This window comes from Oxyura jamaicensis, chromosome 12, assembly GCF_011077185.1.
Source record: "Oxyura jamaicensis isolate SHBP4307 breed ruddy duck chromosome 12, BPBGC_Ojam_1.0, whole genome shotgun sequence".
Taxonomy (NCBI): Eukaryota; Metazoa; Chordata; class Aves; order Anseriformes; family Anatidae; genus Oxyura; species Oxyura jamaicensis.
In genome coordinates this window covers 17398357-17420076 of record NC_048904.1, presented here as the reverse complement: position 1 = coordinate 17420076, position 21720 = coordinate 17398357, and the positions used below count along the sequence as shown (strand labels likewise).

At 49.1% G+C, this 21720-nt stretch overlaps 1 protein-coding gene and 2 long non-coding RNA genes across 14 annotated transcripts in view; 1 reads left to right on the top strand and 2 right to left on the bottom strand.

Annotated features, from left to right (window-relative positions):
* Window positions 1-21720, top strand: part of FOXP1 (forkhead box P1) — a 365602-nt gene that overhangs the window by 246843 nt on the left and 97039 nt on the right. For 11 of the 12 annotated variants that reach the window (XM_035338130.1, XM_035338132.1, XM_035338123.1 and 8 more), the window contains one exon: window positions 8917-9042. In XM_035338130.1, coding sequence (XP_035194021.1) covers window positions 8917-9042 — 126 coding nt within the window. Of the gene's footprint in view, window positions 1-2945; window positions 3097-8916; window positions 9043-21720 lie in introns of those variants that run through there. The other variant, XM_035338138.1, reaches the window with a different exon arrangement.
* Window positions 11364-12453, bottom strand: LOC118173514. Its single transcript, XR_004754256.1, has 2 exons — window positions 12351-12453; window positions 11364-11456 (listed from the first exon to the last, which is right to left on the bottom strand). It is a non-coding gene; the product is annotated as an uncharacterized LOC118173514 (long non-coding RNA).
* Window positions 16399-17728, bottom strand: LOC118173513. The gene is made up of 2 exons (XR_004754255.1): window positions 16830-17728; window positions 16399-16748 (listed from the first exon to the last, which is right to left on the bottom strand). It is a non-coding gene; the product is annotated as an uncharacterized LOC118173513 (long non-coding RNA).

Sequence of the window (21720 nt, the reverse complement as noted above, 5' to 3'; positions counted from 1 at the left end):
GAGGGCATCGCCAGCTGCCTCGTGCCCCAGAGGCTGTTCCCGGGGACCAGGACTGGCAGCCCCCGGTGACTGGGGGGCTCGGGGGCTCTGCACCCCGCTGTGCCCCAGCCCTGGCCGTTGTCCTCGGGCACAAAGTGGTGCGAGGAGCTGCAGCACCTGTCTGCGGGGGAAGGCATCCTCCTAAGCCACAGCCATTAAAAGTTGGCTCGTGCCTGAGGCATCACCGTTTGTACCCTGGTTTATATCTGCATCTCCTGAAGGCAGCTGTAAGCGCTCTCGTTGCTGTCTGGGCAAGTGTCTAATCCTCTCGTTGCACCCTCCCCGTGCTCCTGGCAGTGCTGCTATCTGGTGACAGTAAGTTCCAGCGGGTAACTGCGAGTGGTGTGGTAAGAAAGGGAGAAAAAAATGCCTTTATCTGCTCTAATTTGTTGTTGTTGCTTCCTGACTTCGTTGAATGTCCCCTTCCTCGTGCGTTATGAGAAATGGCAAACAGCACCAGCTGTACCTTCTCAGGCCGAGTCACAACTGGTGTCCTTTGATCATCTCCCCTCTTACTCATCCTGCGCTACACTAACCCCTCCCACCCTTACCGATCTCGCTCCCTCTCTGCCGAGGCCTCTCATCGTTTTTGTCGCCTCTGCCTCAGCCTCGCCTCTTTTAGCTTTGACAGAGCCTTTTAAAACCAGGCGTTCCGGAGCTATTCCGGGTTCGGCGGTGCCGTAGACACGCCGTACCGAGGTGGGATGTGCAGCCCCAGTTGCCGTGCTTCAGGCTGTCCCAGCGTTTTGCTCCCTTCCTTCACCCGACGGCGAGCACGCGGCCGTGCGCGGGGAGAAGTCGCAGTCACGGGCTTCGTTCTGTGGGCCTGCGAGCGTGGGTTTGTGTACAGTGCTTTGGAAAACAAGCTGAAAATATGTTCCCTCTTTTGTTGACCACACAGGGAAGCGTTCAGGCAGCTGTATGCCGTATACTATTTATGTCGTAGCTGCAAAAAGGCGCTCTTCCTCCTCCCCCCACCTTACCCCTCTTCTCTTCTCTTCTCCATTAAAAAGGCTGAGAACTTCCCGTGCTTTTGACATCCAAGAAAAACGCTGCTCGGCAGTGAATAGTCCTCCAAGTATTCAAAGGTCTGGTTCGCTTTTGGATAAACACAGTAGTTCAGAATCTGATCCCGAGCCTACAGAAACGAGCTGGAAATCCCATAAGATTTTTTTCATCACTCAGACATAGTTCAGTCCCGGTTCAGTTTGCGCGGGGAGCCAAGATTTGTATCCTTTCTCATTTTACCAGGATGTGTTGGCCCATCCCTCCGTTCTCGCTGGTACAGACCGCTACATGCTGTGAATCTTGACGTGCCAAAATAAAGAGAGCCATTTTTAATGTTGGGGAACTTTTTGCCAGATGCTTTTTAAATGGCTTTGATGAGACTTGACTGTGACTCTTTAAAAGAGGAGGCAGAAGGTGTTTTTACAGCGCAGCCGCCTGAGGATTTCGTTTGTGCCTCGAGAATGGGATTTTTGTAGCCTTTGTCGCTGCCGTGGCCGGTTCGGGGTTCCCAGGTTTCGGGTGTTGGCTGAATTTGACCTTCTCTTCTACTGTCCCTGGCAGTCTGCTCCCTTCCTCCCCGCTTGTGTCTCGTGGTATTTGAAGAAAATAGCTCGGCCACCTTTCCCCCCAGGTTGGTGGAATTCATGAATAAATTACCAAATTAAGATCAGATGTTTTGGAGACGGAGCCGTGCTGTCCCCCTGCGTGGGGCTGGTCCCTGCAGCCGAGCTCAGCCCCACCAGCCACGGGGACAGGGACGGGGCAGGAGCACGGGGTCTGCTCGTCCTCCTGCTGCCTGGAGTAACCTCAGCACCCATGGGGACGGCGCATAGCGACACTGGGGCACAGGCAGCTCCACCAGCAGGTTTGGAAGAAAGGGTTTCTGTTTCCAGCGCCTTTTTCTGGAGGGGATCTCCTCCACTGATAGCCAGGATCTATTCCAGAGGAAGGAAACTAAGCCTGCTGGAAGAAAAATAAAGCCTCATCTTCTTCCCTTATGACTGAACTATTCTAGGAGATGCTTCAGCACGAGGCACGCTGCCAGCTCCCTTGCTCCGAGCCTGCCCCCCGTCACTTCGGGGACAGGATGTGAGTCGGGGCTTGTACACGTGGTCCTCCAGGTCCCTTCTCTTTTCCCAGCATGGGAATCACCCCTTAGTCACTTGGCCGAGCCTGCTGTGGCTAAGCAGGGCCTCGGGGGCCAGCCGAGCATTTTGCTCGAGGGCAGGCTCTCCGCAGGAGCTCTCTGGGTCGAGGAGCTGCCTGGTAGCCCCTTGGGAGCCAGCCCCATGAGGTGCGGGGTGCAGGCAGGCGGCAGCACCCCACTGCCTCACAGCATCCCCCTGCTGCACCTGCTCTTGGCCCTGGCTCCTTGGCGTGCTTGGAGCAGAGGTCAGGGCGGCGGGGACAGGGAGGCAGCACCCAGCAGCTCCTTTCCCAGCCCTGGAGGAAGATGAAAGGGCTGGGTACGAATCTTGGAGGGAACAAGTGCTGCAAGAACATCTGCTTCTCCTTTTTGCATCTTCTACATTTCATTCCTCCTCTTCATTTTGGTTCCTTTCCTATTCTCTCTAGTTGGTTCTTCTCACCTCCCCCTGTTCTGTTCCTCCCAGAGGAACAGCACTACCCACTGCTGTCGCTTTGCACTAGGTTTTTTTTCCCCCCTTTTGCATACTGCTCCGCTCCTCGCCGCTTTCCACACGTCGGTCGGCTCCTCAGCCTGTCGGAGGAGAGCTGCAGCAGGGCTCCCCTCCAACGTGTAAGTTCCCTCTGCGTGTCTGCCTCCTACCACCGCTCCTCTACATCTGCTGCTCCAGGAGAGGAGGGCGGCGCGGAGAGGAGCTGGAGGGGAGGCAGGAGTGGGAGAGACACGAGGCAGCTCCGCGCCTCGGCTGCATCCGGGCGTCACAGCCCGGGAGCTGCAGCTCGCTGCTCCGCGCGCAGCAGCTGTGGAGTGGAGCGGGGTGTGAGGACAGATGGGAGCTGAGAAAGAAGAGAAATTGCTGGCTGAGTCTAAATCCCCCCTCGTCCCACACGGGAGAAACAAAGGTACTTGTCTTGCGAGGCTAAATGGGAGCAAAGAGCCCTTCTGCCAGGCGGGCCGTGCCTGCGCTGCGGGAGGTCTCTGGCTGCCGGCCCTTCGTGCCTGAAGCCCCCGCGAAACTCGGGGAAAAAGAGCTGGAAAGGGGGCAGCACGCCTGGTGCAGCAAAGCCAGGTTTCTGAGACGGGCTGGGGAAAGCTGAGCTGTGACCTGGCTGTGCCAGGATGCGGCCAGGGCTTGGTTATTCCTCGGAGGTCAATACGGAGCGCCTCGCTCTGGCAGCCTGGGGTGGGGTACGTTTTTTCCGACTGTGGTTTCTGCCCGTAAAATACCTTCTGTCTCATCTCCCTCTGTTCGTTGCGTTGCTTTGGTTTTTAATGCCCATAACTGAGACAATGATGAAGTTGGCTGACAGGTGACCCTGCAGCTTTACTGCCTGGACACTTCGGCTGGCTGTGTGACCGTCTGATTCCTGGGAACGCTTCCTTCCTCCTGCCTCAAACTGCTTTCCCGATGGGCAGCTTTGTCCACCTGGAAAGGCCCCAAACCCTTAGGAACCTGGAAGAGCACTGGGGCTTTCATTGGTGCTCTTCTCGCATCTTCGGTGCATGCGGTTCTGTGTTCTGGTGGCAGCCGAGAGCTGCAAACTGCTCCGGGAACCACCGGGCACGTGTCGGGCAGGGCAGCATTTCTGCTGCGTGCCATGTCTTCTGCTGAGTCCCTTGTCTCCTGATGGGTCCTGTCTTCTGCTGCATGCCCATGTCTTCTGCTCGCCCTCCTGAGGCCACCGACGTGCACACCTCTCCGCTCTTCCCTGCCTTGGCAGTACCGGCGTTCCCAGGTGGGATGAAGCTCCGGTGTGGGACCGGCTTCTCCTCGCGTTGCAGGCGGGCGCAGTGGCTGCGGCTCTTCGTGTTTCATTAGCAGCTGATTGATATTAATATCGGCCCCGGCAGATGGAAAGGGAGGAGCTTGAGCTCTCTTTCCTCAATAGAAGTAGGCTGATGGAAAAACAGTTTGAGACTCACCGCCTTATTACACTGGCTCCAGCGGTGGAACAAGTTAGCAAGAGGCTCCATAGGACTGGATCTCGTTACTGTTTTCCTTATGCACCAGCACCGTAAGCAAGTATATGGCATCAAAGCAGCATCCCTATTTTTAAAGTGCTACCCTCTTTTTCCAGTGTGTTTCTCTTTCCCAGCCCCAGCCAGGAGTTCTGGTCATTTGAAGGCAGAGGCAGCGCTGCATTTTCCCCCTTGGAGCAGAACTCGCCCTAAGAGGATGGTGAAATTGAAAGATTGAATTGCTTGCGTGAAAATGTCAAATTACACCAGTAACTTCAGTGATAACAGTGCCGGATGTTCTGGGCAAACAACAGCTGGGCAAACAAGTCGCGTTCAGTCTATCTTGCAATAAAATCTTCTTGGTCATCTCAGGCGTATCACTTTTTTTTTTTCTCTCTCTTTTTTTTTTTCCTGGTACTTCTGTAGTCGGGAAACAGCGAGCGGCTGCTCCTTCCCTGGGCTCACAGGGGCTTCCCCCTCGGTGCTGCAGTGTCTCAGCTCGGGGGGCTGTGGCATCGTGGAATCAAAGAGCCTGGATTCGTCGCATGGGGAAATTGGTGTCCACATTTTTCCTGGGTTAGGTGGCACCCGATGCTTGCTCCCAAACACCATTCCAAGTTTGCGTAAGTCTCGAAAATGCAGCATTTCAGCTGCCTCTCCGCTGTTCTGTTTTACGCAAGAAAATCTCCTTATCGCTGGTCGATTTCCTAATGGATAAGAAAACAGCTCAGGACTTCACTCACTCTACCTCGCATTTAGATGTAGCGCAGAGCGGAATAGAGATGGCTCGGCTGGTAGCGAGCCTTTTACTGAAGTCATCTTTTGAAATCCGTGTTGATAGTGACCAAAAATTGTTTGCGTCTTGCAGTTACACAGAAATTGTGGCACTCAGGAGACGCGCTTGCCGGGGGATGCTTTTCTTTCTCTTCCTTCCCTAAGTGGGAAGATTGACCATTTGTATTGCTGTGCAGAGAGAAGGAAGATTGCCCATGTGGTGTGATTAGCTGCTGGGGGCCGGGGTATTTGCTCCAAAAGCCTGGTGCAGCTGTGATGGGGCCTGCAGGCACTCGGAGCAGCGCGGATGCTGAGCCTGTGCGGCTTCAGAGGCGCTCAGCTTCCCTACCTGCCGTCCCCAAACGAGCCCAGATGCTCAACCCAGAGCTGCCGTGCAGCTGCCCAGCAATTGTTCCCTTGCAGAAGTGCACGCACGTGGTACAGATTTCGGCTGCAGTCGCAAGGGATGTGTGACAAGAGCTCGGAGATGTCAGAGCACCCGCTCGCGAGGAGAGGGCCACGTTAGCAGAGCTGCTGGCTAGCGGTAAACAGTCCTGGCACCCTTGTTTCAGGACTTGGCAGCAGCAGGAGTTGAACCGAGTCCAGCTTTACTCTCTACTGCCTGTTCAGTAAGTTGAGGACAAGGCAGATGATTAAGGAAATGTGGGGAAACTGCTACAGAAGCTTTTGGAAAGATAAGAGACTTTGGTCTCCATGTCTGACAGTCTGGCACTTTTCACTAGCATTGAATTCACATGCAAATCAAAGGCAACATCTACTCCCACAGGAAGCTTTATTAATGTACAGGCCTGCTCGTGAATCTCCGTGCTGATGAGGGTTGTGGGACCGACTTCGCTGTCGAATTAATATCCCTGTGCATCTTCCCTAGCCGGCTGCGTGGACACAGCGGGGTCCCCGGGCGTGGGAGCCAAGCTCAGGGTGGCCGCAGTCACCGTGCGGAGCTGAGAGAGGCACAGAGGCACCGTGCTGCCACACGCAGCCATCCACAGCTTGCCTTTAACTGGGACGTGCTGCCGTAACGAGGGCAGGTGTTGCTGGGCTTGAACCCGCATGGGCAAATTAATTGCACAAAGGCTGCGCAAACGAGCTTCTAGTGCTGGGCATGTAAGAGCAAAGAGGGCTGTGCTTTCTGGACGGAGCTAGCCATCCTTCGCACATCCCGCCAGGTGCGAGGGGTGCGGGTGAGGCTTTGGAGGGACGGGGTGAGTGTCCTTGAGCCGAGGTGGGAAGGGACGAGCATGGAGGGGCAGGGAGGCAGAGAGACTCGGGACCCCACCAAAGGCGCAGTGGCTGCTCGGTGCAGACGTGCAGTAAGAAGCAGACCTGAGCCATAAACAACCTTCCTTCCGCATCTTAAACCCGAGCTCATCTGATGCTTAGGTTTTATTGCTGCCGGTTATTTATAAGCGGAAGAGCCATATCTTGAGAGCAAAGGCACGGGAAATGCTGCTTCAGGCTGCGATCCGCTGAGCTGCCAGCTGAGCACCATCGCACCCACACCCCTGTCGGCCTCCTGATGCTGTCCCTGCCCGTCCACGATGCTCCCTCCGGGCACCACGTCCAACTCCGCATGGGTGTGGGTGCCGTGCAGGTGGGACTGGAGCAGGGGCAGAGCGCTGCCTGCACCCCCCGCGAGCCTCAGCGGCGGGCAGAGACCCCCGGTGGGCATCGGGACGAGCGCCGAAGGGCTCCTGGTGGCGGCGGCCGTCCCGCCGGGCTACACGGAGCTCGCAGCCAGCTCCAGTAGAAACCAGGCATTTCTTGCACAGCTACTTGTTCTGGGAATCTTCAAAAATTTCTGGCAGCCAATTTTAGTTGTGCAGCCTCTCAGCTGCCAGAACGGATAGAATATGATCGTATCACATGAAATGCATGCAGGGTCTGCTATAGCAACTGTATTTCAAAGAGACAACACATATGGTGACTGGTTCTTTTTGGAATAATATCTATAAGTTGATGATGTTTTATTCAAAAAGGCTGTAGCTTGAAAGGTTAGGGATGTTCTGATTGTTTAGTGTATGATTAAAGAAAGGCTTCCGTGGTTTTTTTGGCCTATTGAATCTAATTACTGGGAACTAAAATGATCATTTGATTGCACATTTACCTGGAATTATTCTTCGGCAGAGCCAGTCTTAATAATATATAATAATATGTTGCGCTTGTACTGTATAGCGCTTCTTGTCTGAGCAACTCAGAGTGCTTTACAAGTATTCATTAATTAAATAAGCCATACAACACCCCTGTTAAGTAGGTGAGTGTTTGTTGCCCATCCCCTTAAATCTTCTAGGGTATTTTTCTGCTGCCTCTGCTCACCCTTGAAGATGCTTCAACAGCTAAAGAAGCTAATTCAATAGAAATTAACGTATATATTCTGGCCGTATTTAGCACTTTGTGCATAAAGGTTTCTTTTCCCTTTTTGCACCCGGTGAGCTCTGGGGCCGGAGGGTCTTTGTGCCGTGTCTCCACGCTGTGTTAGAGGTGCTGCAGGCACTGAGCTTCAGCTCTCCGCCTGCAAACGCACGATCTGATTTTACCTTGGTCGCACCAAGCCCTGCTGGACATCACATCCACCCTTACGGGGTTTTCTGATCCCGTGGAGGCTTGTTACCACCTCTGAAGCGAGGGCACATGCCGGAGCGCTGGAAGCTCTCTTCTCCCTGCTAGCCCTGGCGAGCTGGCCACCAGCGGCCGTCCCTCGGCCCCCGGGCTGCCGCCGTCCCCTGGGAAGCGAGCCATGGTGCAGGGGTGGCCGGGCCTTGCTGCGGGGTGGCAGCCCCGAGCCCGCAGTCCCCCCAGCACACGCGTTATCCTCAGCGTCAAGCCTTGCCTGGCTGCTCGGCACGGAGATGAAACACTTGGCAACTTGGAGAAGCGAGTGAAACCCGAAGCGTATCTGACTCCTTAATTAAATAGGTATTAATTAAATCACTCAGAGAGCATACACAGTAGGAGTGGGGAAGGTTTCTTCCCTCCTTCCGTGTAGGCATCTTGCAAAGGGACTATTTTTCTTGTTTTACATTAATGAAGTCTTCAGCCTTCCCACTTTGCCACCTACACATGTACCGAACGTCTCCAAGGAGACCAAGAAAGCCCGAGTCCGGTGCTGGTGAATCCTTCAGGAGCCGCGGGCTGGGGTCTCGCCAGCTGAGCCTCAGCTGTGCCGCAGCCCATCATGCAGGGACCAGCCTCTTCTTCCAGTCCCCTGGCTCGGGGCTGAGGAGGAGGTACTCGCTCCTGTTCCTGCTTTCCCCTGGGTTTCACCTCCTCGTGCTGTCTCATCCCCACCCGATGAAGAAATTGGGCCTTGTGGAGCAGCTGGCTCCAGTGCCCAGGGCTGCTTTTCCCTCACTGTGCAAAGAAATTTGCAGCGATCCACCACCGAGTGTTGCTTCGCTGGCTCTTCAGGCACCGTGTCCCTTGCCCCTTCATCCCGTAGCTCTGCAGCGTCCCTTTGCTGCTCACCCTTAGCTCTCCTGCCATAGCTTTCCAGAAACTTCTCCGCCTTCCTACGGTGCTGAGGAGAGCAGACCGTGACATACGACTGCCCTCTTCTGTAAACCAGACCTGACCCCTGGAGAAGAGGAGCGCAAACGCCATTAGTGCGTGAGGCTGCCTGGGAGCAAACGGGGCCATGTGGTGCTCGGGGCAGAGGGTGCAAATAACCTGGCGGGGGTCCCCACCGGGATCTCGGCAGTCATTCCACGTTCACACGTGGAAGCTGAACTGGAGGTGCTGCTGGTTTTGTCCATAGTCAGGGTGGGAATTGTGTTGGGTGGCTGTCACCCCGCTGTGTGCAAGTGCAGAGATTGGTTTCCTGGAAGGCACTGCTTGAGGATTTCCCCAGGGGATGTGCTTTGGGAGCGGAGCGGTGCCTGATGACCAAAGGGGTGTCCTGACCGTATGCTGTGCCTGTAGCTCCCCACCTCCTGTCTGCTGCAAACTCAATTTTCCCCACTCTGTCCTCGCAGGCTCTCCAGGTGGCACGGCAACTTCTACTGCAACAGCAGCAGCAGCAGCAACAGCAGCAGCAGCAGCAGCAACAAGTTAGTGGATTAAAGTCTCCGAAGAGGAATGACAAACAGCCAGCCCTTCAGGTAAGGGAAGCTGACGTCCTTCGTGGGGGGCTCTCTTGCTAGTGAAAGGTGTGTGGATGCTCCTCTTCGTGAGCGTTGGCGTGGGACCTGCAGGATCGCTTGGTTTCAAACCAGTTTCCTCCAGGGGACGTGCACAGAGCAGCTGTGGCTCGTGTAAGCGGGAGCGGAGTGGGGAACAGGGCTTGGTGCTCTTGAAAATCCCACCCATGACATATTTACAGATGTGGAGCATGCACTTAGCATCTAGTGGGCTTGGGTTATTACAAAATGGAATAGCTTTTGTTACAGTGTCAGGGCGCGTAGGAGATTTGCATTAACGTTTCTGTTTGATTGCTGTTCAGTTTGTAGCCTGTGTTCACTCACACTGTTGATTTGCTGTGTCAAGGATATTGGGAAAATATTAGGATATCATCAGTGTGATTTCTTCCCTTTTATTGTCTGCTGATTTGTGGACATCTTCAGAAATAAAATGCAAATATTATCGGGCTTTGCGCTGTTATGAATTCAGAAAGCTAAAACCAACATAGCGCTCCCAAACAGAGGATGTATGCACACATACGTGGCTTTGGAGTACATTCTGCTAGTCTTGCGGGATAAATCACAGGAGTTAAAGACAAGAAAGAACTATTAGATCATGTATCACATTTTCCTTTTTTTCTGTTGCTGTTCTAGTGTTAGAAATCCCAAGTGATGGTGGGACCGCTATTATTTTCCTTCAGACGGTTTTCCATAACAAAGCACACACTCAGGAACTTTCCACTTTAATTCCATCCTCTTGCTCCAAGTAATACCGCTTGTATAAATACTGAGTCAGTCCCTTGCCTTGCCTCGTGTTCACACTCCTCAAACATCTGAGATACTAACATGTACTTGCCAGTTTTGGCAAATTATATGTATCTAGTTCTTATATGTTTCGTAAACCAGCACTTCTAGACCCTTGACCACTTTGCTGGCTTGCAGCTGGTTATTGCTTTTATTATTGCACTCTTTGCAATTGCAGCGTGTCACTCTGGTTCTGATAGTAAGTTACTGAATACAGCAGCTCGGTTGCAGTCATACAGAACCCTGTAGCTGGGACATTTATCTTATCTCGCAGTTCTATATCTGATGCTTCAGCCTCTGTAGCCCCAAATTCTTTCTTTCTTTTTTTTTTTCAGTTGTTGTCATAGCACATTGTCAAACTCATGTCTGTTTTGCTCTTTCTAATTTTTTTTTAGTTTGATATACTATCACCATGAGTTCCCTGACAGCATTGCTGCCTCTCTTGCCTTTTATATGTGCTTCAGATTATTTTCCTCCAGAAATACAGATCCTAGACTCTTTAAATATGTAGTAAGATGGAAGGTAAAGCTAAAATCACTAAAGGCCTTGACAGCAAAGTGAGAGGACCTGATCCTGTGGTCCTTACACAAATAAAGCTCACCGCGACTTCAAGGGGAGTTTTGCCTAAGTGAGGAATATCTATTAACTGCAGCCCTTGGCCCGGCGAGGGCACCTTCTAGCTTTTGTGTAGTGATTTCATCTTCAAAGCATTCTGCAAATACTGATCTCCAAAACATCCCCAGAAGGAAAGTCTGATAAGTAAGTAGCATTATCCCGGTTCTGGACAGGGAAACTGAGGGAAGCAGGTTAAGTGACTTGCTTAGGATCACAGAGGGAATTGGTTTTAGAGGTAGGATTAAGATTCATGAGTTCCTGGCTCCCACCCCCGTGCTCAGGCTGCTGGACAACACCTCACACTTTATAGCCGAGCTATTATTCTTTTGGAAAGTATGAAGCATTTTGTCATTGGGCAAATATACGTTTTATTGGCAGTGTAGAGTGCCATAATCCAAACCGTTACATTAATGCTTTCAAAAATATTTTATTTGGTAAATCCATAGCTGATCCATATGCCTTTTAATAGACTCTTCCACTGGGGACATTTTTAATGAGAGATTGTGCTGGCTAGGTCCAGTGTCAGGTACTAAAAGAAGTGCTTTGTTGTGCAGATGTCTTAAGAATAGCTCCAGAGGATGAAATATGACTGTGTTGACCTTTCAGCTGTGAGCTTATTTGTCAGGATTCAAATAAGTTGAAAGGATCAAACCAAACAGTTTCCGTAGTCAGACTGGGAATTGTGTTGCAGAGGTCAACAGTGAAGGCCACATCGCGGATTCCATAACATAGCCAATTGTTGGTACGTATTAAAGTACTGGAGCAGCTCCTGCAGTCAGAGACACAATTAAAATTCTAATTTATTAATGTATACAGAGAGCTGGCCCAGCCTGTCACTCACTGATTCAAATGACTGCCCAGCCTTTTTTTTTTTTTTTTTTTTTCTCCTCACTCCTGGAGCTTTGCGGTCTTAAGCGTACTGGAAGTCCTCTTGAATACAACAGACCTCGAGTGCATCCGTAGAATGCGATGTATGACTGAAAGGAAATCACGACGCTTGGGTTAGGATTTTTGAGTAAAACTGCACACACACAAACACCCACAGCCCCGACGTCTGATCACACCGCGCTGACGAGGCAATACCCGTTCTGACAGTATGTAGAATAAATACCGAGGGTGGTGGAAACGCGCCCATTTTTCAAAAGTTTGCTTGAATAACGAACCAGCCATCTTTGCACGTCGTTAATATCGGTCTCGCTGGACAGCCCCAGCAGTTAGCAGATCTGTATTTTTTCCTGACAAACAGACATTATGCATAGCAAGAACACCGTAGCCATTGCCTAACTCTGCCATCTCCCGTGCTTGGCAAGCACCGGTGAGAAGCCTCGTGCCGCGTGTGGTAGGGAGCTGCATTTGTGTGATGCCAGGGACGGGATGCCCTTCACCTGGAGTCGGTTCTCCCAGTAAAATGCCCCGGGGTCCTGTGGGGCCGCGGTGCTGAAGCATGGTGTGGGGAGAGCCCCGTCCGTCGCAGGCTCGGTCATTTAATGCTGGTTGGCAGGCTTTGTCATGTAAACCCAACTGGCACAAACAGCTGTGGAGAATTAATCTAGTATAGCTGTGGAGCTAATCTGTTATCGCCTCGTGGATAATTTCCTATATTCCCTCTTTATTCGCTGATCAAATAGCCATGGTGCTTAAATATGTGCTGGCATCCCGTGGCCTCGCTGGGGCGGGGTGCCTTGAATGGCATTTACATGACAATGGGCTCCAGCCGTCGTCTTTGGGACCTCTTGACCTTGATAACGGTACCTGGAGACCTGCTTTTAGCAAATTTTGAGATGCTCAGTTATAAGAACTTGGACACAGGAGTAGAGATGTGCTCTGCTGATAGTTGAAAAAAATAAATCTCCAAATACACGATGACTCACATTTTGAGCCTATCTCACACTGCCGTGCTTTATATTTGGCAGTGACCTCCAGTTTCATAGCCTGATGACACAAACAAAAGAAAATTGAAAGTTAAGGAATGGATTTAGTAACAGCAATTGGGAAAAGAATATAAGAAGTATCAAACCTACAAAAATCACTCGAAGTGGAAAAAGGCTAACGCACAGTTGATAATATATTTGCCATAGATGTTAGATCTCCTTGAAACTGTAAAACAAATAATTTAGCAGGCCAGGTATGCTTAGGTTTTTGAGAATTTGCACATTTTTCGTGGCCAAGATAAATACGTCTTTGTATTAATAGATGTATTGATTAAAATTTTCAGCCTTAATTGCTGATGCTCTTAACGATTATTCATTTTTGTTCTTCAAGCATTTTAGTTGTTGGCAGGAACACACAGATTGGAAACAAATCAAGAGACACATTTTCTCCCAAGAAAGTAAAAGTGCATGTGTGTTTTGGCAATACTAAAAATACAATTTTTTTTTAAAGACGTAAATGTTGTGTGTTGCATTGAGCTGTTGGATACTGGACTGAAAACAGATTTAGGAGGTCCAAGTCAGTATCTTGCAATTGAAACCGATCACTTGACTTTTTTATGTGATTAAATGAGATTTGTTGTTTTAGAGTAACCTGTGTGTGTTTGGAGAGAAGAAATAATGAAATTACTAAGATGGAAACTTTCGTTTTCTGTTGACAAAACAGAAAATAAATCTTCCCTTTAGGTCATGGCCAAGGAAAGAATTTGGGCTTCTTTTAGATTTTCAGGGTGAGACTGGGGGAGGTGGAGGGGACGGAGCTGTCTTCGCCTTTGCATACTGGTGCTTTTTAAAGAAGGCTTTTGGCTGGGCTTTTGTAGAATTTAATTTGCATGCTGCAATATCCTATATTTCTTTTCAGTATCTTGAGCAAGAGATAGACAAGAGGAAGAGGAAAAATCACAAGAGCAGGGTAATCTGCTGTAGCTTGTTGTTTTGGGCAATTACTGTTTTTTATGAAATTAGAAAGTGTTTGCTTGGAAATATACTGAACACTGAAAGGTGAAGGGAAGGGTACTCTGTTTCACTTGGAGCACTGAAGGAACAGGGTACGTAGCCTTGGGTTTCACGCACGTTGTACCTTTTTACATAGCAGTAAATTTAACAACTGGTAGAGAAATTATGCCTCAGCAGATGATTTGGAAGGGGAAAAACATTTGCAAGCATATTTATTGTATTTGTACGAGTATCGCTCTGTTTCACAAACACGTGAGTTTGTCTGAGTTTTGGCCTCAGTCAAGGCAGTGGAAATTCTGCCACCAACTCTAGTTGGTGGCAGGGTTGAGATTTCACTTCTGCAACACTTAAATAGTTCGCCTATGAAAATTTTACTTGAGTCTTTTTTTTTTTTTTTTTTTTTTTTTTTTGACTTTAGATAAAAAGCAAATTTGAGCTGAGCTTTGCTGGTTTCTGCTGAAGGACCTTTAGCTCTTTATTTTTCCTCCTAAGCCCAATTATAGGTATTAGTCAGTTCTTGGAATATGCCTGTGAAGTGCTAATATCATCAACCCCAAAACATAACAAAATCTGAGTCAGGTCCTCAAAATTACATGATCAGCTTGAAAATTTTGATGTTAAGAGTTTTTTTTTTTTTTTTTTTTTTTTTTTTTCAGTGAAACCTGGAGGCCTTTTTTTGCCACCCTTTTAGGTTTTTTAAAACCTTGAGTATTCAGATTTTCCAGTTTTTCAACCTGAGCAGAAAGGTGACAGACACACTTGCTTTTCTTGAAAGAAGCCTATGATTGCCCTGGAAATAACACGATTCCAAAAAACGGTGGCTTCTAGGAAACCAGCCACGGTGAGAGCTGGCTGTGTGAGAAATGTGAGCAAATACGGTTCTTCTTCTCTCACAGCCATGCAGATGGAGACGGGACACGGAGTGGCTCGCTCGAGGTCGGAGTACGGCAGCTCCTTGGTGCCCTTCGGGTGCCAGGCTCCATGGGGCCTGTAGGCCCGGCATCCACGTACTGCAGAGGAGCTGGCGTCCTCCGGCCCTCTGTCCTGCCAGACCACCCCCAGTATGATTTTCCAGCACGTTTCTGCTTTTACGTGAGGTGTTTACCTTTTAAAAAAGGAGATTCCTGACCAGGTTGCTGGGGCGGAGGGCTCGCTTTGCCCGAGCACGGCCTGGGAGCTAGCCACATTGTGGAAGGGGAAAACAAATGAAACATTCCTGACTGGTCAGAAATGTGTAAATTGCTGACAAAATGACACATGTAATTAAGAGTGCTCCTGCCATTTTACCTTGTGGTTTACACCTACAGTGTTGAAAAAAGAGAGTGACTCCCACCTCGCTAATTACCATTATCACTGAAATGGTAGGGTTTGAGTCATTAGTTCCATGTGCATTTAATTAGAGGAAGGCTGAAATTGGATTTAACTTATTACTTTTTCATGGATCACTTTCTTGTCATCACTTCAAATTGGATTGCAGCCCCAGGTAACTAATTATGAGCGCCACAGGATCAAGAGTGAAAAAAGGTAATTAGGAATAACACTGTTGGACCCTTGCTGGTAGTCCACTTGTGCTTGGGAAGAAATGAGAGCAGTATTTTGTAGTATTACAGATCAGGGAGTTAAAGGTATGCACTATTGCTAGGAATCATGGGAGCCTGCCCCCCTCCTATAGCGGTTTATATGATGTACAGCTGGGTTGAAGATGTTGTATCGACATGGTTCCACAATCAGCTCCTTAATACCTAGATTAAACTTGTAAAAGCAACAGATTGGTTGTAGGTATGAGGCATCTCAACAACTGTGTAGTCAGGGGTCCTTACGTGCGTGATTGCAGCAAAGCTGTCAAGGCACTTTTGAGCCGTGGTACAGAGCGGTTTAAGTACAGCGAGTTGGAATTGATAACAAATTAATGAACATATTAATGATCCGAAAAGATCGTTCCTATCTGACCGGGAGATAAATCAATCAGGGGAACAACGGTGAGGCAGATGATGTGTACGTCAGGAATTTAGCTGCCACTGCTGCTGTGATAAAATCAGGACATCGCTTTTCTTTTGTTTGCTGGAGAGGTTCCTTTTTCTTTTCTCTCTCCGTTTTTGTAGGGAAGGCTCGGTTAGTTGGTTTGTCCTTTTTTTTTTTTTTTTTCCCCCGGTGTGTCTTTTTTGATCTAGTAGATCTGATTGCCAAGTTCTGCTTTCTTCAGAAAATACTTTAAAACAAATTGTTTTATTTCCATGTGCAGAACAGAATTCAGAACTGCAAGTAATCAATTTTATTGACACAGTCTGGAAAAAAATGTTGATGAGAGTTCAAGGATGTGAAAAGATTGAAATTTCAAAGTACCCAACACTGAGTGTAGGAAAATTTCAAAAGTAATTTCATTAAGTGAAGAAATCTATTGTGTTGGGATCTCTGAGAGGAAAGTCTGCTCGAGGACCTAATGATATTGCAAGGAGGTTGCACAGCTGATTTTTGCCTTTAAAAGAGGAAAGTTTCTTAATTTCTCTAAGTAGTGAATCACAGTTTAAAGGCTAACACAATTTCCTTAGGTTGTTTGAAATGGCTCTTAATGCTCTGTTAATGTAGGCAAATATTTGTGACTCAGTGTTGGGTAAGTGATGCTTGCTCATTATTTCCTGATGCAAGCAAATTGTAGGAAATTATGTGAACACCATGCAGAGATGCTGAATAGACTTAAGAGTAACAAAACTTGGTTACAGAAATTAAGTCTTCTTCATTTGGCCTACATTACAAAATAAATCTAGAGATTAAAAGGTATTACCTTGAATGCAGAAAAAGAGAATCTCTTTTAATACATCTCAAATTGATTTACAATTTTTATACATAATGTTCGTCTGTGGTTGAAAAGGGGGCATCCTGAGGTCAGGTGATGTAGTGTTTCCATTTTTCCATATGAGTCTTACTGTGTGTGATAAAAGCAAACTCCTTTATTTTGTAAGTCTGCAGGAATTTCTGATGAAGTGCAGAGGTCACTTTTCTGTCAATTTGAGTAGGCAGCATTTTTGAACTACTGTTTCCCCCCCCCCCCACAAACCGTGGCACTGCTCTGACACACACACACACACACACATGCTCGCGCGCCCTCTGAGCTCTCCAATCTGCAACTTATTAGTGCGCAGCACTGGAGCCTGTCCAGCGGTTAGAAAATTTCCTGAAGCCTGGAATAACAGCAGTGGGTGCAAGTGCCATCGAACAGAAGTGACAACGAGGGGCAGTCCGGCCCGCCTGGCACCGTGCCCGGGCTGGGAAACCAGCTGAGATAGGAGAACGCAGCAAGATTGACGCGGTGCATCTGGGAAATGCTCAAAAAGTTTGCTTCTTGAAAAAATTACCTTCTGTGATCGTAAGACATCATCTGTTTTCCTGCAGATATTGTTTATAACAGGGTTTTCAAGCACTTGTCAAATAACCAGGAGTGAAGGAAACAGGCTAAAAATCTCTTACCGTTCAGATGAGTCCTGGTGTAATTGGAAAAAACAAACTCTCGTAATAGAAATCTGCAGCTTCCCAAGTCAAATGGTGCCTGCTAGAAGGAGAAAAGGAAGCGATTAGTCAAAAGCAGCACTGCAAGGAGTTGTCGAAGGCGGCCGCGGCGATGGCGGTGGGAGGAGGAAGGCTGGGGCAGTGTGCGCATCCGTGTAATTACGGTCGCGGGGAGGTGAAGTCATACCTAGGGACTGTTTGGTGCGTTGCTTAGCTTTTGTTTCTGAGCTGTGAGATCATGGGCAAAATATTATAAACATATCATGGCTATAGCTTGCTTGTGTAACAAAAGATCAGGAACTTTTATTAAGTTTGTTTTCCTTGTCATATTGTAAAAATTTATTATGTGTACTGTGTATATTAGAAACAGATTCGGGCAATTCTGTCTAAATGAAGTCATCCCAGCTATTTCCAGACTGTCTGTTTTTGGTTGTGAATAATTTTCATACATCAGATGGTTGTCATATTTAGTCGCTCTCTACATTCTAAATAGGACGTATCCCATTTTGAACTTGCACAGACCGGAGCAGCCTTCACGCCTAAGGCTGCCTCGGCCGCGGGGCTGCGCTCGGGCTGCCTGGAGGCGACGGGGCTGAACGACAGCAGCAGGGCTGGTGGCTCTCCGTGTGGCGCGGGGAAGAGCCTGCCAGACACCTATTTCAGCTTGTCCCTTTGTGTTCACACTTGGCAACAAGCATGTTGAAAAAAACGGGAAGGAAAAAGTACCGTGTATCAACACTCTTCTAGGTTAAAAGAAGCTCTTCTCTCAAAGAATGCATCCTGTTTTTTCATTGTAACACGAGTGTGTTTAAATGTTTAATGTGGAAATTTAAATCCCGCACACATCTACATATCAGCTAAACTGCTGTGGCTCTGTGACTTTTTTTTTTTTTTTTTTTTCATTGTAATCCTTGCAGCAGAGTTTCCTTAGTGAGCGTGGTGAGGCTCTCTGGTGCTCCTTGTGCACCAGCCCAGAGGTGTGTGCGCTGGAGAAATCTGCAGCGATGATCACAGAGCAGAATTTTGCCCTGAAATCGTCAACTTTGCCAGAAATACTTGAGTTATAGCAATTTGCTTAAAAAAAAAAAAAAAGAGCAAGGGAGACAGAAGAAGGCATTTTGATCTAGCTTGTGTGAGCAGAGGAGAGCAGCTGTGTGCCTCATGTGTTTAAATCTCTAGAGCTAATATTGAAGTTTCAGGGCAACAAGTGCAACATATCAGAATAAGCAGAAACTAAGAAACTAAAACCAGTGAAACAATTGGGAATGCCTTTGAATTTGGCTGTGGAGCTTGACAGTTTTACAGCTGTGTAGTCAGGATGGCAAAATACTTTGTGGTGTGTGCAAAGGAAAAACTGTTGCATTGCTGAAATGTTTTTATATTCGCAGTAAATGTAACGTGCCTTTTATAAATTACTAATCTGGTTAAGGTGTAACATCAGTGGCGCATAATCCGGGTTCACGGAGAGCCTAGAAAATGGAAGGAGACTGAAGGCACAAGACAGCAATGTACTTTGTGTCAAGATGAAGTTCGATGAAGCATAGAGAAGATGAAATAGATTATTAAATAAACTTCGAGAGAAGATGGGAAAGGCACCGAAATCTCTCATTTTGAAAGGAATTAGTTTACTTGATTATATGCAACTGTATCACACTCAGGAAAGTCTAAGACAAATGAAAGCAAAACAAAATTTAATTGAGCTATTATTTTGCAGACTTTGGCTCCGTTTCAGACAGCCTAATCAAATTGTGCTTTGCTCAAATAACTAATGTTAAATGCAGTCTACCAACAGATGTTTAAACAGAGACTAATTGGAAAATCTACATCCTGGCTTTAGCATGTCTAGCTGGAAAACTTCGGAAATCGCGCGCTGAGGGGAGGCAGGGGACGGCCAGGAGGACGTCAGGTGGCGCTGGGGCTGCTCCCTGGGTGCAGGGAGTCGGGGTGCCCGCGCTGGGGCCGCCGAGGTCGCGGATGCTGGAGCTCGGTACCGGGGCTGCTCGGAAAACCGTCCTCGATGGCCTTACGTCACCGGAGTCACGTTGCAGCTCCATAGATCATGCCACATGCCAGGGTGTGCGGAGTAAGTAAAGCGGCGAGGCACTTTTTCAAGTGGTCTGTGTGGTTATCAAACCTTTCTTGCCCGTCCTGTCACTTACGGCTTGTACTTTTCGAGCAGTAGGGATTCAAATAATACCTTGCTGTGGTTTAAGCTATTAACCCGAGTGGCCAATCTCGATTTTGAGCCTTTTGCAACGTGGCTGCGCAGCCAAGCGGACCTCTTTGATGTGCTGCGGCACTGGGTGCAGCTGGGGCCACATTTGTCCCAGGTTTAAGTGACAGCCACCAGGGTGTGCGCTGGAGCTGAGGCGTCCCACGGAGCTGGGTTTGGTTTCCTGCGTCTGGTGGTGCACCAGAGTCACTCCACCAGCACCAGCGGGATCCCTTCTGGTTGGTACAGCGGCAGGGAGCAGACCCACGGTGAGTTCTTGGTAGGGTGTTTATTTTTGTGCACTGGCTGCTCACCAAGACTTCAGGCCCAAGTGTTATTCATGGTTTGTGCTGGGGCAGGGGGCTTCAGGGGCTGGTTCTGGTTGTTGGCAGCTGTTCCAACACAGACAGAGAAGGACAGCTCACGTTTTCAATTCGTATTTTGAGGATCGAGGCACAGTCAGTTGTCCAGTGTGGAAGGTGTATCCACACAGTCCTCAAGAGGCAAAAATCAGAAACACCCGTGTGAAATTTCCCACCTTTCCTTGGCAATAAGGAATCCAAAGACGCATTTTGTCTCCCAGCAGCTCAGATAAGTGTGCCGGGAGATGCCAGCAGCCGACCCACCTGTAGGTCTGTAACCGCGGCACAAACTCCGTCACACGGATCCTGTTGGTGTTGCTGCAAGGCGGCTGTGCCGTCACCGGTGCCACCGGCTGTGCCGTTACTTGGTGAGCCCCCAGCCTCATCCCCCCGTGAGCTCCTGGGGCCAAAGCAGCAGCCTGGCGCCCTGAGGCTGGCTTGTGCCCCGTGTCCCTGTTTCATGAGGTCTTTATTCTGCAGGGAGCGATGGTGGCACACGGGCGGCCTGCCCGCTCGTGTCTCGGGGCAGCAGCTCCTCGGCTTCGTGCTGGTGTTCTCCAGGCTCGCCATGCAGCACGGAACGGGAAGCAGCCAACCCGAGTGTAAAAAAAATAAATGCCCATATATATATATATATATATATTTCCAAATTTACCAATTGGAGCTCTACAAAAGACAGATTATATTCTATGGCTTGTAAACAGCAGGGCAGATATTTCAGGAGAACTGCAGACAGCTGTAATTTTGTGAATGTGCACAAATTACTCAGAAAACAAATACTCCTCTGCCTACACAGCTGTATTCGCCACTGCGGACCAGAATACCTTTTGCATGATGCTCACGCCTGGTTCCGCGGCACATAACAGTGCTCAAATGAATAAAGTGTGATTTGAAAGCGAAGTCGGAATTGCTGCGCTCCGTGGAACCCTGCCTCGTGGGCTGGGGAGGAAGCTCTGGAGGAGCAGCGGGAGCTAAGGGCAGCGTTTAGGGCTGGGGGCTGCCTCGGCCCCTTTGGTTGCTCTGCCCCCAGGAGGGCCGGCAGCACGGCCAGTTGTGCTGTTGGGTTCTGCGCCGGCGGTTCCTTCTGTTGGTCCTTCTGCCGTGTGATAAGGAGGTGTAAAAGGGAAGTGTGACTAGCAAGAGGGAAGGCAAAGAAAATCCCCCAAAGTAAAAATAAGGCCGAGCAAGAACAAGGAAAGCACGAGTTGGCAAGAGCCAAAGGCCTCGCATTGATTTTGCTTTTAACTTCTGTGTTTATTCAAAGGCTGTGGATACAGGTTAACTTCCTTAGCTCAATATTTATTGCTCCGTTACTTGTCTTAGGCTGGAACAATGAGCACTTTGTTGATTGGGTTAAAAGACTGTCCCATTGCACTCCGTCTCCTGCATCTCCCTCCGTACCTGCGGGTTTTAAGCAGTGTATTTTAATTTCAGATTTCTAACCCTCCGTCGCGCCCCGCTGCTGTGCCGCCAGCAGCAGCACTTGAGGGATTATTGTTCGGCTTCTCAAAGCGGGCCGTCAGCTTCTGCGAATCCCGACCTTCCTTGGTGGCGTTACACCTCGCAGGCTGGGCGCGGGATACACATGTTAAAGGAGAGGGGAGCTCTCGGGTGGGTTATCCTTCCTCAGGAAAGGCGGTAGAAACATCCTGCAGTAGAATTAAAACGAGGAGGGAGAAAGCTGTGGGGACGATGGCTGCCTTTCTGTTTGACAGCCGTCCCGGCTGCTGCCCAGCTGAACTGGCACACGAGTGAGTACCTCCCGGCGGGCAACTGCTGACCCTTGAGCAGAAAATCCATGGAGTTAGCATACAGCAAAAGCCAACCGTGCTGATTACACCCCAAGGTAGCGATGGGCACGATTTCGGTGCCCAAGACCTACCCTGGCCAGGCCCCATGCTGCGGTGGTGGGAAAGAGGTCCCCAGATACTGAGGATTTCTCAGGGACCAGAGGCATTAGCGTAACGCCGAACATAGCCAAGGTATTTTTAAGTCCCGTTGCGCGCAGCTGACCCTCCAGGGGAAGGTATGTTTATGGCTTCCATCGCTGTTATTTTTTCCTTGCGCTTGTTGCTTGGAAAGCGTGCTCATTTTGAGTCCTCCGCTCAGCTGTGTCTACTGCGAAGAAAAACAGAACGATTTCTTCTGGGAGAGCCCCACAGTGGACACATCAGAGCAGCAGTGACAGCTGCAAAATTGTTTTGTTGGTTTGTTGCTAATTCGGCAGGAGGGGAGCGGAGGGGACCACCCTGCCTTAAAAAAAATAAAAGGAGGGAAA